Raw genomic sequence first — 22,390 nt, forward strand, 5'->3', positions numbered from 1 at the left:
TGTCCCTGTGCTCGCTGACCCACATTGGCTCCCAGTCCAGCAACTCTACGATTTTAAAATTTTCATCCTTGTTTTCAAATCCCTCCATGGCCTCGCCCCTCCCTATCTCTGTAACCTCCTCCAGCCCTACAACCCTCCGAGATCTCTGCGCTCCTCCAATTTTGGCCTCTTGCGTATCCCTGATTTTAATCGCTCCACCATTGGCGGCCGTGCCTTCAGCTGCCTGGGCCCTAAGCTCTGGAATTCCCTCCCTAAACCTCTCCACCTCTCTCTCCTCCTTTAAGACGCTCCTTAAAATCTACCTCTTTGACCAAGCTTTTGATCACCTGTCCTAATATCTCCTTATGTGGCTCGGCGTCAAATTTTTATTTGATAATCGCTCCTGTGAAGCACCTTGGGACATTTTACTACATTAAAGGCGCTATATAAATGGAAGTTATTGATGATGATGATTTCCCCGTCCCCAGCCCAGGGGTGTGGGGGTGAATTGTCGTGCCTCAGGACAGACTAGTGACCTTCTCCTGGTGCGTGAGAGCCTCCAGTGAGAAACAAACAAAGTCTCGGACGTACTTGGGAGATTCGAGTGGCTGCGCAGGGTCCTGCTCCTGAGACAACTTCTTTTGCACCGACTGTTTTGTTGGGGTTCTGTCACCATCCTGGGGTCCGTTCGTTGGACTCTAGAGGGGGAAGAAGGGAGGGAGAGAGGGAGGGGGAGAGAGAGGGCAGGAGAGGAAGAGAGAGGGAGGGGGGGAGGGAGATGGAGGGAGGGGGGGAGGGAGATGGAGGGAGGGGGGGAGGGAGATGGAGGGAGGGGGGAGGGAGATGGAGGGAGGGGGGGAGGGAGATGGAGGGAGGGGGGGAGGGAGATGGAGGGAGGGGGGGAGGGAGATGGAGGGAGGGGGGGAGGGAGATGGAGGGAGGGGGGGAGGGAGATGGAGGGAGGGGGGAGGGAGATGGAGGGAGGGGGGAGGGAGATGGAGGGAGGGGGGGAGGGAGATGGAGGGAGAGGGGGAGGGAGATGGAGGGAGAGGGGGAGGGAGATGGAGGGAGGGGGGGAGGGAGATGGAGGGAGGGGGGAGGGAGATGGAGGGAGGGGGGGAGGGAGATGGAGGGAGGGGGGAGGGAGATGGAGGGAGGGGGAAGGAGATGGAGGGAGGGGGAAGGGAGATGGAGGGAGGGGGAAGGGAGATGGAGGGAGGGGGAAGGGAGATGGAGGGAGATGGAGGGAGGGGGAAGGGAGATGGAGGGAGGGAGATGGAGGGAGGGAGATGGAGGGAGGGAGATGGAGGGAGGGAGATGGAGGGAGGGAGATGGAGGGAGGGAGATGGAGGGAGGGAGATGGAGGGAGGGAGATGGAGGGAGGGAGATGGAGATGGAGATGGAGGGAGATGGAGATGGAGATGGAGGGAGATGGAGATGGAGGGAGATGGAGATGGAGATGGACGGAGGGAGATGGAGATGGAGATGGACGGAGGGAGATGGAGATGGACGGAGGGAGATGGAGATGGACGGAGGGAGATGGAGATGGACGGAGGGAGATGGAGATGGACGGAGGGAGATGGAGATGGACGGAGGGAGATGGAGAGAGGGAGAAGGAGAGGGAGAGAGGGAGAAGGAGAGGGAGGGAGGGAGATGGGGAGGGAGGGAGAGCGAGAGGAAGAGAGAAAGGGAGAGAAGAGAGAAAGGGAGAGGAAGAGAGAAAGGGAGAGGAAGAGAGAAAGGGAGAGGAAGAGAGAAAGGGATAGGAAGAGAGACAGAGAGAGGGAGAGGGAGAGGAAGGGAGAGAATGGAGGGGGGAGAGAGAGAGGGAGAGAGATATAAATTTTATTAGAAATTTTTTCCAAGTAAAAACCCAACAAGAGCCATAAATTCTGTTTTCACAAAAAAAAACAAAATAAATTGTTTCCCAGTTAGTGGGGGGGGGGTGTGGGTGTGGGTGGGGTGATCCTGTGTGGTTCTGTACAGACCAGCAATCCCGGGAAGCAGAGCTGCTTCTGCCCTCTGCCGCCAAAGTGTCCCAGGACCAGGCCCAGGAGAGCCACCCCTGAGGGACCTCTATTTCCCACAGCCTCCCTGCTTGGGGCAGGTTCACCACCGGCCAGAACTCTTCATATTCGTCCTTCTCCTCATAGAAACACGGAAGGAGGCCATTCGGCCCATCGTGCCTGTGCCGGCTCTTTGAAAGAACTGTCCAATTAGCCCCACTCCCCCCTGCTCTTTCCCCACAGCCCTGCAAATTTTTCCTTTTCAAGTATTTATCCAAATCCCTTTTGAAAGTTATTATTGAATCTGCTTCCACCGCCCTTTCAGGCAGCGCATTCCAGATCAGAACAACTCGCTGCGTAAAAAATTTCCTCCAACTAAATATTGGGAAGACCGACGTCATTGTCTTTGGTCCCCACGACTAATTCAGTTTCCTCACCACCGACTCCGTCCCTCTCCCCGGCCACGGTCTGAGGCTGAACCAGAACGTTCATAACCTCGACGTCCTATTTGACCCTGAGATGAGGTTCCAACCACATATCCGCTCCATCACCGAGACCGCCGACTTCCACCTCCGTAACATCGCCCATCTCCGCCCCTGACTCACCTCATCCGTGCCTTTGTTACCTTCAGATCGACTATTCCAATGCTCTCCTGGCCGGCCTCCCATCTCCCACCCTCCATAAACTTGAGCTCATCCAAAACTCTGCTGCCCCGTATCCTAACTCGCACCAAGTCCTGTTCACCCATCACCCCCACACCCCGTGCTCACTGACCTACATTGGCTCCCGGTCTGGCAACGCCTCGATTTTAAAATTCTCATCCTTGTTTTCAAATCCCTCCATGGCCCTCGCCCCCCTCCCTATCTCTGTAACCTCCTCTAACCCTACAACCCTCCGAGATCTCTGCGCTCCTCCAATTCTGGCCTCTTGCGCATCCCCGATTTTCATCGCTCCACCATTGGCGGCCGTGCCTTCAGCTGCCTAGGGCCTAAGCTCTGGAATTCCCTCCCTAAACCTCTCCACCTCTCTCTCCTCCTTTAAGATGCCCTTAAAACCTACCTCTTTGACCAAGCTTTTGGTCACCTGTCCCAATATCTCCTTATGTGGCTCGGTGTCAAATTTTGTTAGATAATCGTTCCTGTGAAGCGCCTTGGGACATTTTACTACATTTCAGGCGCTATATAAATGCAAGTTGTTGTTGTTGTGTCCCCAATTCCGTTGAGAATTTTAGCGAGGGGGGGGAATAGGCAAGGCAGCCCATGAGAGGGGCAGAGAACTCTCTTTCAACGCACGCCCAGGGCTGACAAACAGCCTGAGGATATGAAAGAGTCACAACTGGAATCTATTCAAATATAATCAAAGGAAAGAGCTAAATTAAAAAGGAAGGAATTCCTGTTTGGGTCAGCTGCAATTAAATGGTCAAAACTCCAAACAGAGTGAACGGCACTGAGGCTGGGTTGCAATCATTCATTTTCTTTTAACAGCTTCCCTCTGGATCACCAGCAACTGAATCCACATCCCTCTCCCTCCGTCCACGCAAACACACGGTCCAGTCCATACATATAACTCTCCCCTCCCCCATCGAAACACACGGTCCAGTCCACACCCCACCGTCCCCATGGAAACACAGTCCAGTCCACACCCCACCGTCCCCATGGAAACACACGGTCCAGTCCACACCCCACCGTCCCCATGGAAACACACGGTCCAGTCCACACCCCACCGTCCCCATGGAAACACACGGTCCAGTCCACACCCCACTGTCCCCATCGAAACACACGGTCCAGTCCACACCCCACTGTCCCCATGGAAACACACGGTCCAGTCCACACCCCACTGTCCCCATGGAAACACAGTCCAGTCCACACCCCACTGTCCCCATGGAAACACACGGTCCAGTCCACACCCCACTGTCCCCATGGAAACACACGGTCCAGTCCACACCCCACCGTCCCCATGGAAACACACGGTCCAGTCCACACCCCACTGTCCCCATCGAAACACACGGTCCAGTCCACACCCCACTGTCCCCATGGAAACACACGGTCCAGTCCACACCCCACTGTCCCCATGGAAACACAGTCCAGTCCACACCCCACTGTCCCCATGGAAACACACGGTCCAGTTCACACCCCACTGTCCCCATGGAAACACAGTCCAGTCCACACCCCACTGTCCCCACGGAAACACAGTCCAGTCCACACCCCACTGTCCCCATGGAAACACACGGTCCAGTTCACACCCCACTGTCCCCACGGAAACACAGTCCAGTCCACACCCCACTGTCCCCATGGAAACACACGGTCCAGTCCACACCCCACTGTCCCCACGGAAACACAGTCCAGTCCACACCCCACTGTCCCCATGGAAACACACGGTCCAGTTCACACCCCACTGTCCCCATGGAAACACATGGTCCAGTCCACACCCCACTGTCCCCATGGAAACACACGGTCCAGTCCACACCCCACTGTCCCCATGGAAACACACGGTCCAGTCCACACCCCACTGTCCCCATGGAAACACACGGTCCAGTCCACACCCCACTGTCCCCATGGAAACACACGGTCCAGTCCACACCCCACTGTCCCCACGGAAACACAGTCCAGTCCACACCCCACTGTCCCCATGGAAACACACGGTCCAGTCCACACCCCACTGTCCCCATGGAAACACACGGTCCAGTCCACACCCCACTGTCCCCATGGAAACACACGGTCCAGTCCACACCCCACTGTCCCCATCCACTCAGGGAACTGGACCCCCGTCAGTGGGCACCTTGGCCACATGGAGTGGTGGTTGGCAGATGGGTTTCACGTACTTGGGCACCGAGATCGCGATGGGTTGGGTGAAGGTCGAGAACCCGTGACATGGTCTGGAGGGAAGAATCTACAGGGAGACCTGGAGAACAGACACCAGCCAAACACTCCTCTGGGCAGGTGAATGGTTTGTGTAAGAATTGAAGGGATATTCTGGGAGAGTTTTTTTTTTAATTGTGGAGAGGGGAAGGAAGACAATTCAGAGTGAGAAAAGGACATGTGGCTCATCAGTCCTGCTCCATTCGGAGCCCCAGTTTGACTATTCGACTGTGGACTGCCTTCTCGTTGACCCCCTACTTTAACTACACCAACTTCAACCCCAACCTGAGCTGAGAAAAGGGAACGGAGATAGGACAGTCTGACCAGGTGAGTGGAGGAGGGGGGAGGGGGGGGGCAAAGAGGGAGGGAGTGGGGGCGGCAAAGAGGGAGGGAGTGGGAGGGACAGCGAGAGTGTGTTAGAGTGAGATTGAGCATGAGCATAATTGGGGGGTGTGTGTATAAGAGGAGAACATGCACTGGCCCAGTGTGTCGGTTAATGTACACATGCTCACACTCACACACACTGGGACAATGCTCACACTCACACACACACACTGGGACAATGCTCACACTCACACACACTGGGACAATGCTCACACTCACACACACTGGGACAATGCTCACACACACACACACACTGGGACAATGCTCACACTCACACACACTGGGACAATGCTCACACTCACACACACTGGGACAATGCTCACACTCACACACTGGGACAATGCTCACACTCACACACACTGGGACAATGCTCACACTCACACACACTGGGACAATGCTCACACTCACACACACTGGGACAATGCTCACACTCACACACACTGGGACAATGCTCACACTCACACAATCCAATATGTCACCCTGGAAACGCAGAGGCTGCAATTCCAAGTTGGGATGGAGCCATTAACACTCGCCGGGAAGCGGATTCGTCACCAGATTCGAGGGCGGTCCATGTGATTGGAGCCCGGCCCGAGCTGCACACAGCCTGATCCAATATCTCAGGACCGCAAGTTAAAAATAGCCCAGTCTGGTGGGTGAGAAATGCCAGGTTTCCACCCGCTCCATGTGTTAGTAACTAAATTAATCCTCCACAGATGATCCATCTCTCCCAGCGATGCCTGGATCGCATCTTAGCATCAATTGCAAACCAAGAAAAATACAAAGGGGGGAGGAAGGTGGAGTTCCCGGGGTGGGGGGGGGGGAGGAGGCACAGGGGAGACCCGGGGGAGAGAGGCAGGGGAGTCCCGGGGTGGGGGGGGAGGGAGGAGAAGGGGGAGAGAGGCAGGGAGTCCCGGGGGGGAGAAAGAGTCACGGGGGTGGGGGAGGGGATGGGGAAGGGGTGAGGGAACGCACCGATTTCTGCCCTTAGATCCCAGCTAACTCATGTGTAACCCTTAACGAAGATGCGAGAAGTGCAGGTGAATGTTTTAAATGCACAGCAGGTCGGTCAGCGTCTGAAAGGGGGAAGTGGAGACTGTGCGTCTGCCAGAAGGTACTTTAGGAGGGGCCTTCCATCAAGGAGGGGAAACTCCAGTTGCCGCTGCATTGTAATCTGGATCTTCCTGCAGGTCTTGTATCCATCAGGAATCCCATTCCCAACAGCACAGAAACAGGCCATTCGGCCCAACGGGTCCATGCTGGTGTTTATGCTCCACACGAGCCTCCTCCCTCCCTACTTCATCTCACCCTATCAGCACATCCTTCTATTCCTTTCTCCCTCATGTGTTTATCGAGCTTCCCCTTAAATACATCGATGTTATTCACCTCAACTACTCCTTGTGGGAGCGAGTTCCACATTCTCACCACTCTCTGGGTAAAGAAGTTTCTCCTGAATTCCCTATTGGATTTATCAGTGACTGTCTTATATTTATGGCCCCTAGTTCTGGTCTCCCCCACAAGTGGAAACATCTTCTCTACGTCTCCCCTATCAAACCCCTTCATAATTGTAAACACCTCTATCAGGTCATCCCTCGGTCTTCTATTTTCTAGAGAATAGAGCCCCAGCCTGTTCAATCTTTCCTGACAGGTGTAATCTCTCAGTTCTGGTATCATCCTTGTGATTCTGTTCTTGCACCTTCTCCACATGTGAATCGAGATGGTGAATGGTTCACAGGCTATTTGACTGTGGAAGGCACAAGGCCAAGTCCTCACCCAATGTCAGCTCACAGGTTTAGGAAGGAGTCACTGGACGGTCATCGGGAGTTGGAGACCCGGCTGATTTCCCCCCCTCCCTAACCCGAGACCAATTTGAATGCCTCAACGATCAACTAACTCAACTCAGACCCCAGGGATGAGGCCTGGGCCCTGACTGGCCTGTACAGCTCAGTACCACAAGGGGCAGCGTTTCCCTGGGCAGCAGGGGACGAGCCCAAGCCCTCTGCCAGATGTTTCCCGCATCCTCAACAAATCCCTTGGGTGTCTCCCCCCCAACCCCTACCTCTCCTCCCCCACCCCCACCCCTCGCCCCTCCTCCGCCCCTCCCTACCCATCCCCCACCTACCTCTTTTGACAGGGTCTCAGCAACACCCTCCGGAGAGCAGGATAATGTCAGAGTCACTCCGTCCTCCCGAGATAAAAGCTCTTTGTTCCTGTTGGGAAATCAGAGAAAGAGAGTGTGAGACAGAGGGAGAGGGAGGGTGAGGGATGGCGAGGGAGGGCGAGAGGGATGGCGAGGGATGGCGAGAGGGAGGGCGAGGGATGGCGAGAGGGAGGGCGAGGGATGGCGAGAGGGAGGGCGAGGGATGGCGAGAGGGAGGGCGAGGGATGGCGAGAGGGAGGGCGAGGGATGGCGAGAGGGAGGGCGAGGGATGGCGAGAGGGAGGGCGAGGGATGGCGAGAGGGAGGGCGAGGGATGGCGAGAGGGAGGGCGAGGGATGGCGAGAGGGAGGGCGAGGGATGGCGAGAGGGAGGGCGAGGGATGGCGAGAGGGAGGGCGAGGGATGGCGAGAGGGAGGGCGAGGATGGCGAGAGGGAGGGCGAGGGATGGCGAGAGGGAGGGCGAGGGATGGCGAGAGGGAGGGCGAGGGATGGCGAGAGGGAGGGCGAGGGATGGCGAGAGGGAGGGCGAGAGGGAGGGCGAGAGGGAGGGCGAGAGGGAGGGCGAGAGGGAGGGCGAGGGATGGCGAGGGATGGCGAGAGGGAGGGCGAGGGATGGCGAGAGGGAGGGCGAGAGGGAGGGCAAGGGAGGGCGAGAGGGAGGGCGAGGGAGGGCGAGGGATGGAGAGAGGGAGGGCGAGGGATGGAGAGAGGGAGGGCGAGGGATGGAGAGAGGGAGGGCGAGGGATGGAGAGAGGGAGGGCGAGGGATGGAGAGAGGGAGGGCGAGGGAGGGCGAGAGGGAGGGCGAGAGGGAGGGCGAGAGGGAGGGCGAGAGGGAGGGCGAGAGGGAGGGCGAGAGGGAGGGCGAGAGGGAGGGCGAGGGTTTGCGAGAGGGAGGGCGAGGGATGGAGAGGGAGGGCGAGGGATGGAGAGGGAGGGCGAGAGGGAGGAGGGGGCGGGAGAGAGCACAAGGGAGAGAGAAAGAGCGAGGGAGAGAGAGAGAGAGAGGGCGAGGGGAAGAGAGAGAGAGGGCGAGGGTGCGAGTGTAGATTAATAAAACACTCCTTACATCAGTATTCCCGGGTCATAAACCCCGGACAATCAGACTCGATTCTCACTGTGCTTTGAATGAAATCAGATACTTCTGATGAAACCAGCCTGCTCCCTCACCTCCCTCTTGCCTACAATTTAAGATGACTGGGTGGTCACATTCCCACCCGTTAAAAGGCAGCTGGTCTTTTCGGTCATTGTTCTCGTCCAGTCGTTTTCACAATCCGACCCATTAACAGTGGGTGGTGAATGGGGTAAAACTTAGAGAGACCCTCCCCTCACTCCAACGTCACATCCCCTCCCTCACCCGGTACAGTTGGATTCCGATCATCCAAAGAACACAAATCTAATCCAATAAAGAGCAGCTGCACAGCTGATCCACCTACTCCCCATTGGCCTGAGCCAGTGGGCCGCGGAACGACCTGGAGCAGCAGGTTGATACTCACTTTCCGCTTTTCACATGAGGATGATTTTCTTTCTTCTCCGCCATTGGGCTTGTGACCTCACCGTGCCTCTTATCTTTCCACTTCTCCGCTTTGTTTCTCAGCTTTCCGTGGTCATTGTAGCGGTGGATGGTTCCCAGCGAGGCTCCAGGACTATCCGGCACTTTTCTAGGTGTCTGCCCGGTGTTCTCCTCACCGGCGGCCTGGGCCTGGGCCTGGGCCTGGGCCTGGGCCCTTTCTCTAGTTGCCTTCTTTGGAAGCGCAGCCTCGCCAGTGATCAGAGGAAGGCTTTTTGGCCTCTTCAGTTGGATCGGCGAGTGTTGATTTTCACCGCGCTCACCCGGCGTTCCCGCTGCTTTCATCCTTTCGCTGTTACTGACCGAATCCGTGATTCGCTGCGCTCCCTGTGCCTGGATTAACTCCTCTGCTTTTGTCCTCTCCAGCGGCGCGGAATTCTCTGGCCATTCCTCTCCCAAAGATCGCCGGTTGCCCAGCTGCCCCTTGACCTCTCCCTTGCCCATGGTGCTGGCATTTTGTGCCATCTTTTCCACGATCTCCATCGTTTTAACCGGCCGGTCAAGAGTGGGGGGCGAGGGCTCGTCCTGAGGGGTCGGAAACACCAGCTGCCTCTGGAGTTTATCGTGCTCCAGGCCTCTCATGCGACGGTTCTCCCGCTTTTCCCGGCAGGAGTTTGACCTCCCAGTAACCTCGGTAGGGGGTTTATGGGATGGAACGGTGGTATTTTCCCAGGATTCCTGCGAGTCTCCGTCCCGAGCAGCTTCCGTCGAGGGTTCCGGGGAATCCTCGCTCCCTTCAACCCCTTGGGTGTCCAGGTCAGATGGAGACTGCGATGGGACAGAATCTCGCTCCCTCTCCTCCGCCTGCATCGCCTGCTCCCTGCCTTCAGCTTCCTCTCGCACTCTCTGCTGCTCCTGGCGTATTAAACGGACCCTAGCAACAAAAAAACAATTTAAAAGTTCATTCGAGTGGTGCAGTGGGTTAAAAAGAAAAAAATTGCATTTCTATCGTGCCTTTCATGACCTCAGGACGTTCCAAAGCACTTTACAGCCAATGAAGTACTTTGAAGTGTAGTCACTGTTGTAATGTAGGAAACACGGCAGCTAAATTGTGCACAGCAAGATCCCACAAATAGCAACGAGAAAATAACCAGATCATCATGTTTTATAGTGATGTTGGTTGAGGGATAAATATTGGCCCAGGACACCGGGGGAACCCCCCTGCTCTTCTTCGAAATAGTGGCCGTGGGATCTTTTACATCCAGCTGAGGGATCAATGTCTCATCCAAGAGGCAGCACTCTCTCAGTACTGCCCTGGAACGTCAGCCGAGATTATTCCATTACACTCCTGAGTCACTCACCGCAGAATACCCAGCCTCTGACTTGCTCCAATGGCCACAGAATTTATGCGGTTGGTCCAGTTGAATTTCTGGTCAATGGTGCCCCTCAGGTTGTTGATGGCGGGGGATCGTAACCTCATGGCCCTGCATATTCCTCACTCTACCATTACCAAGAAGCCAGGGGATCAACCCTGGTTCAATGAGGAGTGTAGAAGAGCATGCCAGGAGCAGCACCAGGCTGAGGTGCCAACCTGGTGAAGCTACAACACAGGACTACATGCATGCTAAACAGCGGAAGCAACATGCTATAGACAGAGCTAAGCGATTCCACAACCAATGGATCAGATCAAAGCTCTGCAGTTCTGCCACATCCAGACGTAAATGGTGGTGGACAATTAAACAACTAACGGGAGGAGGAGGCTCTGTAAACATCCCCATCCTCAATGATGGCGGAGTCCAGCACGTGAGTGCAAAAGACAAGGCTGAAGTGTTTGCAACCATCTTCAGCCAGAAGTGCCGAGTGGATGATCCATCTCAGCCTCCTCCCGATATCCCCACCATCACAGAAGCCAGTCTTCAGCCAATTCGATTCACTCCACGTGATATCAAGAAACGGCTGAGTGCACTGGATACAGCAAAGGCTATGGGCCCCGACAACATCCCGGCTGTAGTGCTGAAGGCTTGTGCTCCAGAACTGGCCGCGCCTCTAGCCAAGCTGTTCCAGTACAGCGACAACACTGGCATCTACCCGACAATGTGGAAAATTGCCCAGGTACGTCCTGTCCACAAAAAGCAGGACAAATCCAATCCAGCCAATTACCGCCCCATCAGTCTACTCTCAATCATCAGCAAAGTGATGGAAGGTGTCATCGACAGTGCGATCAAGTGGCACTTACTCACCAACAACCTGCTCACCGATGCTCAGTTTGGGTCCCGCCAGGACCACTCGGCTCCAGACCTCATTACAGCCTTGGTCCAAACATGGACAAAAGAGCTGAATTCCAGAGGTGAGGTGAGAGTGACTGCCCTTGACATCAAGGCAGCATTTGACCGAGTGTGGCACCAAGGAGCCCTCGTAAAATTGAAGTCAATGGGAATCGGGGGAAAACTCTCCAGTGGCTGGAGTCATACCAAGCACAAAGGAAGATGGTAGTGGTTGTTGGAGGCCAATCATCTCAGCCCGAGGACATTGCAGGAGTTCCTCAGGGAAGCGTCCTAGGCCCAACCATCTTCAGCTGCTTCATCAATGACCTTCTCTCCATCATAAAGTCAGAAATGGGGGTGTTCGCTGATGATTGCACAGTGTTCAGTTCCATTCGCAACCCCTCAGATAATGAAGCAGTCCGTGCCCGCATGCAGCAAGACCTGGACAACATCCAGGCTTGGGCTGATAAATGGCAAGTAACATTCGCGCCGGACAAATGCCAGGCAATGACCATCTCCAACAAGAGAGAATCTAACCACCTCCCCTTGACATTCAACGGCATTACCATCGCCGAATCCCCCACCATCAACATCCTGGGGGTCACCATTGACCAGAAACCTAACTGGACCAGCCACATAAATACTGTGGCTACAAGAGCAGGTCAGAGGCTGGGTATTCTGCGGCGAGTGACTCACCTCCTGATTCCAAAAAGCCTTTCAACCATCTACAAGGCACAAGTCAGGAGTGTGATGGAATACTCTCCAATTGCCTGGATGAGTGCAGCTCCAACAACACTCAAGAAGCTCGACACCATCCAGGACAAAGCAGCCGCTTGATTGGCACCCCATCCACCACCCTAAACATTCACTCCCTTCACCTCAGGTGCACCGTGGCTGCAGTGTGTACCATCCACAGGATGCACTGCAGCAACTCGCCAAGGCTTCTTCGACAGCACCTCCCAAACCTGTGACCTCTACCACCTAGAAGGACAAGGGCAGCAGGCACATGGGAACAACACCACCTGCACGTTCCCCTCCAAGTCACACACCATCCCGACTTGGAAATATATCGCCGTTCCTTCATCGTCGCTGGGTCAAAATCCTGGAATGCCCTTCCTAACAGCACTGTGGGAGAACCTTCACCACACGGACTGCAATGGTTCAAGAAGGCAGCTCACCACCACCTTCTCAAGGGCAATCAGGGATGAGCAATAAATGCCGGCCTCGCCAGCGACGCCCACATCCCGTGAACGAATAAAAAAAAAACTCGGCGATGGTAATGCCGTTGAATGTTAAGAAGAGGTGGTTAGACTCTCTCTTGTTGGAGATGGTCATTGCCTGGCACTTGTCTGGCACAAATGTTACTTCCCATTTTTCAGCTCAAGCCTGGATGTTGTCCAGGTTTTGCTGCAAGCGGGCTCGGACTGCTTCATTATCTGAGGGTTTCGAATGGAACTGAACACTGTGCAATCATCAGCGAACTTCCCCACTTCTGACCTTATGATGGAGGGAAGGTCATTGATGAAGCAGCTGAAGATGGTTGGGCCTAGGACGCTGCCCTGAGGAACTCCTGCAGCAATGTCCTGGGGCTGAGATGATTGGCCTCCAACAACCACTACCATCTTCCTTTGTGCTTGGTATGACTCCAGCCACTGGAGACTTTTCCCCCTGGTCCCCCTTGACCAGGTTTACTGGGGCTCCGCGGTTTCACACTCGGTCTGATACTGCCTTTATTTCAAGGGCAGTCACTCTTACCTCACCCCAGGGAATTGGAAGCCAGTGAAGGTTAAAGGGTGACCAATAAGTTAGTGCATCAACTGAATCGGTTAACAACAGCTTGATTTACACAGGGACCCAACACAAGAGCTTCCCAGAGACAAAACTGGACAGGAGAAACTCTGGGGGAGGTAACCAGAGTCACGGTCAAGGAGGTGGGTATTGAAGGAGTGGAGAGGGGAGAGGTGTAGGGCTGGAATTCCAGAGTGTGGGGCCCAAGACAGTTGGAGGGTGTGCCCACGAAGGTGGGGTGGAGTGAGGAGGGGACGGGGAGGAGGCTGCAGAGGCAGGAAGCATTTGACAGGGTGGACGGAGAGAAACTATTTCCTCTGGTGGGGAATAATCTTAAAATTAGAGCTAGGCCGTTCAGGGGTGATGTCAGGAAGCACTTCTTCACACAAAGGGGAGTGGAAATCTGGAACTCTCTCCCCCAAAAAGCTGTTGAGGCTGGGGGTCAATTGAAAATGTCAAAACTGAGATTGATCGATTTTTGTTGGGTGAGGGGATTAAGGGTTACAGAACCACAGCGGGTAAATGGAGTTAAGATACAGATCAGCCATGATCTAATTGAGTGGCGGAACAGGCTCGAGGGGCTGAATGGCCTCCTCCTGTTCCTATGAGACTGAGGAGGAGGGAAAGGGGGGGTGATTAATAAACGAAGACGAGGATTTTGAATTCAATACAGGGAGGTGGAGGAATTGGAAGCCAGTGGAGGTTAAAGGGTTAACACCACAACAGCTAATCATTTGATTCTGGAGCATCCTGACGAGCTGGACGGTTTTATTAAAGCTGTACTGACAGTTACCTTTTCCGTGCAAGATATCCACGACTGGCCGCCTGGCACAGCAAGATCCCGCGGATCTGCTTCTGATAGGCTCGCTTTTGGACGTGGCCCCGCCACACCAGCTGGATTATACTCGCAGCGTTGTTCCTCTGCAAGGCCAACCTCACCAGGTATGAGCGGCAATACGCCTGCAGAAAGAGATCAGTCGCAGTGAGTGACCCTCACCCTGAATAAAGAGTGACTCTGTACAGTTACACAGTGAGTGACCCTCACCCTGAATAAAGAGTGACTCTGTACAGTTACACAGTGAGTGATCCTTACCCTGAATAAACACTGACTCTGCACAGTTACACAGTGAGTGACCCTCACCCTGAATAAACAGTGACTCTGTACAGTTACACAGTGAGTGATCCTCACCCTAAATAAACAGTGACTCTGCACAGTTACACAGTGAGTGACCCTTACCCTGAATAAACAGGGACTCTGTACAGTTACACAGTGAGTGATCCTCACCCTAAATAAACAGTGACTGTACAGTTACACAGTGAGTGACCCTCGAAATGTTTTAAATCTTCACACAGTGGTTTATGTTTGGATTGCAGTAACTGCCGTTACCCAGACTTTGAATAAGATTGTGACACCTCAAGCCGACTGCCTTTAAGTGTTTAACAAAGTGTTTAAGCTGCGTTGAGCCAGCCGTACCTGGATGGTGATCGCCGCTTGCTTCATCTTCAGGAACCGTCTCCTTTCCTGAATCGCCCGGAACCAGGTTTGCAGGAGAAGGATTTTACGCATCACCTCCTTGTGCAAAATATCCTGAAGTTTCTGTCGTTCTGTTTCCTTCATAAAAACCTGTTTGGGGGGGCCGGGGAGGACAGACAAAAGAACAAATTACAGCAACGTCAATCAATGAAAAGGGCCACGGTTAGGTTGGGCCCCAGTCTGCTCTGAAGGAGTTGGGTGATATTGAGATTATCCCCCCAATCCTATCCTGGTTTGTTGTGGAGATGGAACTCCACCAGGTGTCAGACCGATTCCGCTGTCTCTGCCCGTTCTTCACAGTCAGAGTGTTGGAGGCCGTTAAACCCAGGAGGATGGTGCACAAGTCCGATTCTGTCCTCGCCTGAATGGCCACACACTGCATCTCCAATTGGACCAGCCACATAAATGCCGTGGCTACAAGAGCAGGTCAGAGGCTGGGTATTCTGCGGTGAGTGACTCACCTCCTTAATCCCCAAAGCCTTTCCACCATCTACAAGGCACAAGTCAGGAGTGTGATGGAATACTCTCCACTTGCCTGGATGAGTGCAGCTCCAACACTCAAGAAGCTCGACACCATCCAGGACAAAGCAGCCCGCTTGATTGGCACCCCATCCACCACCCTAAACATTCACTCCCTTCACCACCGGCGCACTGTGGCTGCAGTGTGTACCATCCACAGGATGCACTGCAGCAACTCGCCAAGGCTTCTTCGACAGCACTTCCCAAACCCGCAACCTCTACCACCTGGAAGGACAAGGGCAGCAGGCACATGGGAACAACACCACCTGCACGTTCCCCTCCAAGTCACACACCATCCCGACTTGGAAATATATCGCCGTTCCTTCATCGTCGCTGGGTCAAAATCCTGGAACTCCCTTCCTAACAGCACTGTGGGAAAACCGTCACCACACGGACTGCAGCGGTTCAAGAAGGCGGCTCACCACCACCTTCTCAAGGGGCAACTAGGGATGGGCAATAAATGCCGGCCTCGCCAGCGACGCCCACATCCCAGGAATGAATAAAAAAGAGGTCACTGCACAATAATCAGGAGCAGGAATGCTGGCTGATTTCCCCCTTTCCCAGACCTAGATCCTGTGCAATTGCAGAGCGAATAGAACTGACCCAGGCCCCACCTCAGTGTAGACTGGGGAACAAACTCTGGGGCATCCTTTGCCATTTGCCTCACTATCAGACCATGCAGTCCACTTCCCCACTCAGCCTTCGGGAGTTTTTCTGCAGGATTACTGCAGTCTCTCCTCTTCTGGGATGGAAAACTTTACAAAGCCAAGGTCTTTGCATTTAGTATTAATGTAGATGCAGTAGGACCCGCTGAGTAAATTGAAACGCTCCAGTATCCTTTTTAATCACTAGATGGAGCATTAGAGGCAACCTATTGGCTTGGACAGAGAATTGGTTTGGAGGTGGGAGACAGCTTTTGGACTCTAGGGGAATCAAGGGATAATGGGGATCAGGCAGGAAAGTGGGACTGAGGTCGAAGATCAGCCATGATTTTATTGAACGTCAGAGCAGGCTCGAGGGGCCGGGTGGCCTATTCCTGCTCCTATTTCTTATGTTCCAGAGAGCAGGGATAATGGGAATGTACTCAAATTGGCAGGATGTGACAACATTAAGTGAGGCGACTCAGTAAATAGTGTAGATGGGAGCAGAAAGTTGCAAAGAGACATTGAGAGATTGAGTGAGTGGGAGAGAAACTGTGACTCACAATGTGGGAAAGTGTGAGGTCATCCACTTTGGACCTAAGAAAGATCAATCAGGGTATTTTCTAAATGGTGAGAAGGTGGGAACTGTGGATGAGCAGAGAGATTTAGGGGTCCAAGAACAGAAATCACTAAAAGTTACTGGACAGACACAAAAAATAACTTAAAAGGCTAATGGAATGTTGGCTTTTATCTTAAGAGGGCTGGAATACAAAGGGGTGAATATTATGTTATTGTTTTTAAGCTCTGGTTGGACCCCGTCTGGAGACTGGGTTCAGTTCTGGGCCCCGCCCCTCAGGAAGGATTTATTGGCCTTGGAGGGGGTGCAGATTCACCAGAATGATACCGGGGTTTAAAGGGTTAAATTATAAGGACAGGTTGCATAGACTGGGCTTGTATTCCCTCGAGTATAGGAGGTTGAGGGGTGATCTAATCGAGGTGTTTAAGATAATTAAAGGATTTGATAGAATAAAAAGAAAGACAGACTTGCATTTCTATAGAGCCTTTCACAACTTCAGAACGTCCCAAAGTGCCTCACAGCCAATGAAGTATTTTTTGAAGTGCAGCCACTGGTGTAAAGTAGGAATTGCAGCAAACACAAACAGCAATTTGCTAAGTTTTTAGTGATGTTGGTTGAGGAATAAATATTGGCCAGGACACCGGAGAGAACTCCCCTGCTCTTCTTTGAAATAGTGGCCGTGGGATCTTTTACGTCCACCTGAGAGGGCAGACAGGACCTCGGTTTAACATCTCATCTGAAAGACGGCACCTCCGACAGTGCAGCGCTCCCTCAGTACTGCACTGGGAGAGTCAGCCTAGATTTTGTGCTCAAGTCTCTGGAGTGGGACTTGAACCCACAACCTTCTGACTCAGAGGTGAGAGAGTGCTGCCCACTGAGCCATGGCTGACACCGATAGAGAGGGAGATAGAGAGAAACTATTTCCTCTGGTGGGAGAGTCCAGAACAAGGAGGAATAATCTTAAATTTACAGCTAGGTCGTTCAGGGGTGATGTCAGGAAGCATTTCTTCACACAAAGGGGAGCGTAAATCTGGAACTCTCTCCCCCAAAAAAGCTGTTGAGGCTGGGGGTCAATTGAAAATTTCAAAACTGAGATTGATGGATTTTTGTTGGGTCAGGGGATTAATGGATATGGAGCCAAGGCAGGTGGATGGAGTTAAGGTACAGATCAGCCATGATCTAATTGAATGGCGGAACAGGCTCGAGGGGCTGAATGGCCTCCTCCTGTTCCTATATCCCTACACTGGGGACCCCTAGTGACACAAACAGCTACTGCAACATTCTGATATCAGCTCGAACCTGGTAAAATACACGAGCAACCATGACTGATGTTTGTGCATCACATCTCACCGCCTGCCTCTCCTCCAGAACCTGCTGCCAATAAACTGGCAGTCGAGGCCTGGCTGTCTGATCTTACCTTGGTTTTTCCAATCTGGCAGTTGTCCCTGTTCAATTTCAGCCTGTTGAACAAGGCCGCGATCGCTTCCTGCACTGGCTCAGCATTCTTGGGCAACAAAACCTGGAACTGATCCATGAATTCCTTAAACAGAAAAGGGTTAGAAGTGAGGGACTGAGGTTAACATCACACTGTACTGTTACTGAGGGCAAAGCTGTTCAGGGACACTGACTCTCACTGGGGTACGGGTTCCACAGGCACTGACTCTCCCTGGGGTACGGGTTCCACGGACACTGACTCTCACTGGGGTACGGGTTCCACGGGCACTGACTCTCACTGGGGTACGGGTTCCACGGGCACTGACTCTCACTGGGGTACGGGTTCCACGGGCACTGACTCTCACTGGGGTACGGGTTCCACGGGCACTGACTCTCACTGGGGTACGGGTTCCACGGGCACTGACTCTCACTGGGGTACGGGTTCCACGGGCACTGACTCTCACTGGGGTACGGGTTCCACGGGCACTGACTCTCACTGGGGTACGGGTTCCACGGGCACTGACTCTCACTGGGGTACGGGTTCCACGGGCACTGACTCTCACTGGGGTACAGGTTCCACGGGCACTGACTCTCACTGGGGTACGGGTTCCACGGGCACTGACTCTCACTGGGGTACGGAGGAAGGAGCAGGCACATGACATGCAGACTACCTGGACCGAGTCTAAACCACTTCTCTGTGATGACTTTGCCCCCTTTCCCCCCGCCTTTTGCCCTGGCCCCCTTTCCGTTGCCCCCATCACCTGGAACGTGTACTTGGCGCTGTACCCAGATCGCCGGATTCGGACGGTCTCGAGCATTCCCGTGTATTTCAGCTGCTGCAGCACGAGCTCATCATCAAAGCAGAGCTCCAACTGGAGAGAGACAGAGAGACGGTTACCAGATGGAACGACACCAGGCGGGCATTTATCAAACAGGCACCAGACAGACACACACATACACACACCCCCCAGACAGACACTTTGCCCACTGAGGAGGCTCAAATCATTCACTGACATCCAGCAGGTTCAGAGACGGTCAGAGCATCCGACAGGCCCACACTAAATGGAACCACAATGGTTTCTTCAATCCCGAACCGCTGACCCAGTCTCAAGAATGTTCCTCACCTTTTTATCATTTGAACGGATACATCGAATGAAGAAAGGCTCAGCTTTTCCCAGGGTCTCCATTAGTTTATTCAGAGAGGCCTGGAAAATAAATCAGAATCGATGTAAACAAGCTGGGATCATTTATTTTCCCTGTTTGAAGGATCTGATTCTCACTGGGTTCAGTTCCCCAGCACAGGTTAGATTCAGAGTAAAGCTCCCTCTACACTGTCCCATCAAATGCTCCCAGGGCAGGTACAGCACGGGTTCGATTCAGAGTAAAGCTCCCTCTACACTGTCCCATCAAACGCTCCCAGGACAGATACAGCACGGGTTAGATTCAGAGTAAAGCTCCCTCTACAATGTCCCATCAAACACTCCCAGGGCAGGTACAGCACGGGTTAGATACAGAGTAAAGCTCCCTCTACACTGTCCCATCAAACACTCCCAGGGCAGGTACAGCACGGGTTAGATACAGAGTAAAGCTCCCTCTACAATGTCCCATCAAACACTCCCAGGGCAGGTACAGCACGGGTTAGATTCAGAGTAAAGCTCCCTCGACACTGTCCCATCAAACACTCCCAGGGCAGGTACAGCACGGGTTAGATACAGAGTAAAGCTCCCTCCACACTGTCCCATCAAACACTCCCAGGGCAGGTACAGCACGGGTGAGATACAGAGTAAAGCTCCCTCTACAATGTCCCATCAAACACTCCCAGGGCAGGTACAGCACGGGTTAAATACTCGCCTGGAACTGTGCGCTGATACTGGGCGGTTTCTTCTTCTTGTGTAAGTGAAGCAGAGATTTGGTGGTACGATCGTAGAGTGTCATTCTCACAATGTACTTTAAGGAATCCGAGTCAATGAGGTTCTGGAGGAGGATGTAGATTGGGGAGAGAGAGGAATTGGCAGGAGTTTGGTTTATTAACACAGAACACGCTGAGCATTTAGCAGATATTCGCAATAACATCATTGGGGTTCAGCACCCCTCCCCCCATCACACTGCGGTTACAGTACTGGTCCAGAATCCTATTGGTCACAAGTTGAAATCCCACCAGGACGAGTTGTAAAATTAAATTCAATAAATTTGATAGTCAGTGACCACAAAAGTTGCCGTTGGGAACCCAAGTGGGGAAATGAACCTGCCGCCCTGACCCGGTGTGGGCTCACACGGGACTCCAATCCACACTCTGTGGTTGACTCTTCAAACTTCAGGGGATCGAGGGATAAACGTTGGCATCAGCCACATCCCTAGAACCGATAAATTGTAAACAATTGGGTCGAACTGAATCAAGTCCCGTTTCCTTACACGTCTGGTACCAGCTATTCCACCTCCTCTGATACCTCCATCACCCACCACCAGGGTGTGCCAGGAGCGTAGATCCTTCAGACCAGGAGACCTGGCACTGTGCTGGAGACCGAGCTTTTGGATCAGAACTGGGGGGGGCGGGCGGAAGAGAGATGGGGAGGGGGAATGGGAGGGAGGGAAGTGGGGGAAGGAGGAGGAGGTGTCTCACAGCTGGGCTCAGCCCCTACAATAGTGTGGAATTAAGAACCCCTAGACCAGGGCGTTGGGGAGGGGTCCTTATCTGGAAACATACCTGCGACCCCCTCAACCCCTCTTGCCACTTGCCTGATCCTCATGGGGCAAATTTGCCATGGATCTGCTCACATGGACACTAAGCAGTGACACTAGTTTGTATTTGACACTGTGTGGGGAACGGCCAGCACTGACTATTATAATATCAATCATTAAATGTTCAACCATTAATATCACCAACCATTAGCTTGGCCTTTAGAAGTTAACACAAGAGAATAATTGGGGGTCTCAGGGACAACTAATCTCGGGCTTCACATCTACACATCCAAGGAGAACGGCTGGTTCATGAGATGCCCCATGACCACATCTTGAGGTTTTTAATGCTCATTATTCTAACTTTAATGTCGAACAGCAAAGTTCAAAAAGGTTAAACATTTATTCAAAAAAGGACATTTACCTTGGGAACGACCAGCTTTGGTTTCAAACCTTTATTTTTCCTGTTGAGATATCAAAGTGGTTTTTTTGTTTTTTTTAAAATAATTTTTGCGAGAGAGAGGGTTAGTCCAATCAGCGAGCAGCATGAGTCAGAGCAAGGCTGAAGAGTTTGGCTGGCCCACAATGCAAGGCACGAATGGGCAGGAAGCGGGTTGCTGAATAGCTGAAATGGCCAGTTCCGAGAGTGCAAGGATTGGCTGAATAATTATCACTTCAAACCGAGCACCGGGTCTCCTGAAGACGGCGAGATGGGACTGACACAACTTCCCAGCGTTCGTCAGGCCCTCCCTCCAATCGGGAGAGCTGCTCCTTCCCAAGCCTCGGTGCTGTTGGCAGGCAGCTGGTTTCTGACCACCATATTGGATTGGAAATAAACCCAACTTTTACCAACCCCACATACCAGGGGTCGGGGGTCAAAGAACCACTTTAGAATTGAACACGTGCGAGCACTGGGATTCTGAGCAGCAATTGCCGAGATCTGGTACCAACTTTGGCCGAACCCATTTCCAAACAACACTCTGAGGATAGAGGCCGTTAACTTTCAATAACTGTTCAGTAATCCATGCACTCTCGCAGAGAAACTCCACCACTGACTTTCCACTTTTTCTTTAGACGGTTATTGCTGTTCTCCTTCTTCTGGGTGTCGATATGTCACTCGCTGAGGTCTCTGCCCTTGGACCTTCTCACCACTCACGGCAAAAGGGGAGTAAACTCAAATTCAGAGTGCAAGGGCACTCGATTCATCAAACAGGAGGATTCCCATTCATTCGCCCCCCCTCCCCTCCCGGTCTCCCATTCGCCCCCCCTCCCCTCCCGGTCTCCCATTCGCCCCCCCTCCCCTCCCGGTCTCCCATTCGCCCCCCCTCCCCTCCCGGTCTCCCATTCGCCCCCCCTCCCCTCCCGGTCTCCCATTCGCCCCCCCTCCCCTCCCGGTCTCCCATTCGCCCCCCCTCCCCTCCCGGTCTCCCATTCGCCCCCCCTCCCCTCCCGGTCTCCCATTCGCCCCCCCTCCCCTCCCGGTCTCCCATTCGCCCCCCCTCCCCTCCCGGTCTCCCATTCGCCCCCCCTCCCCTCCCGGTCTCCCATTCGCCCCCCCTCCCCTCCCGGTCTCCCATTCGCCCCCCCTCCCCTCCCGGTCTCCCATTCGCCCCCCCTCCCCTCCCGGTCTCCCATTCGCCCCCCCTCCCCTCCCGGTCTCCCATTCGCCCCCCCTCCCCTCCCGGTCTCCCATTCGCCCCCCCTCCCCTCCCGGTCTCCCATTCGCCCCCCCTCCCCTCCCGGTCTCCCATTCGCCCCCCCTCCCCTCCCGGTCTCCCATTCGCCCCCCCTCCCCTCCCGGTCTCCCATTCGCCCCCCCTCCCCTCCCGGTCTCCCATTCGCCCCCCCTCCCCTCCCGGTCTCCCATTCGCCCCCCCTCCCCTCCCGGTCTCCCATTCGCCCCCCCTCCCCTCCCGGTCTCCCATTCGCCCCCCCTCCCCTCCCGGTCTCCCATTCGCCCCCCCTCCCCTCCCGGTCTCCCATTCGCCCCCCCTCCCCTCCCGGTCTCCCATTCGCCCCCCCTCCCCTCCCGGTCTCCCATTCGCCCCCCCTCCCCTCCCGGTC

The 22,390-nt window shown here is 54.0% G+C and overlaps 1 protein-coding gene across 1 annotated transcript in view; it reads right to left on the reverse strand.

The window, feature by feature from the left end:
- Window positions 1-482: 482 nt before the first annotated feature.
- LOC137299703 (unconventional myosin-IXb-like) overlaps window positions 483-22,390 on the reverse strand; it is an 84,098-nt gene continuing 62,190 nt past the window's right edge. Inside the window, exons 12-21 of the mRNA XM_067968642.1 lie at window positions 20,751-20,790; window positions 19,502-19,624; window positions 18,775-18,855; window positions 18,412-18,522; window positions 17,634-17,756; window positions 14,420-14,569; window positions 13,739-13,905; window positions 8,880-9,827; window positions 7,347-7,434; window positions 483-677 (exon numbers count right to left, since the gene is read on the reverse strand). Coding sequence (XP_067824743.1) covers window positions 498-677; window positions 7,347-7,434; window positions 8,880-9,827; window positions 13,739-13,905; window positions 14,420-14,569; window positions 17,634-17,756; window positions 18,412-18,522; window positions 18,775-18,855; window positions 19,502-19,624; window positions 20,751-20,790 — 2,011 coding nt within the window. The 3' untranslated portion in view covers window positions 483-497. The remainder of the gene's footprint in view (window positions 678-7,346; window positions 7,435-8,879; window positions 9,828-13,738; window positions 13,906-14,419; window positions 14,570-17,633; window positions 17,757-18,411; window positions 18,523-18,774; window positions 18,856-19,501; window positions 19,625-20,750; window positions 20,791-22,390) is intronic.

Source organism: Heptranchias perlo, chromosome 29 (genome assembly GCF_035084215.1).
Source record: "Heptranchias perlo isolate sHepPer1 chromosome 29, sHepPer1.hap1, whole genome shotgun sequence".
In the NCBI taxonomy this organism is placed as follows: Eukaryota; Metazoa; Chordata; class Chondrichthyes; order Hexanchiformes; family Hexanchidae; genus Heptranchias; species Heptranchias perlo.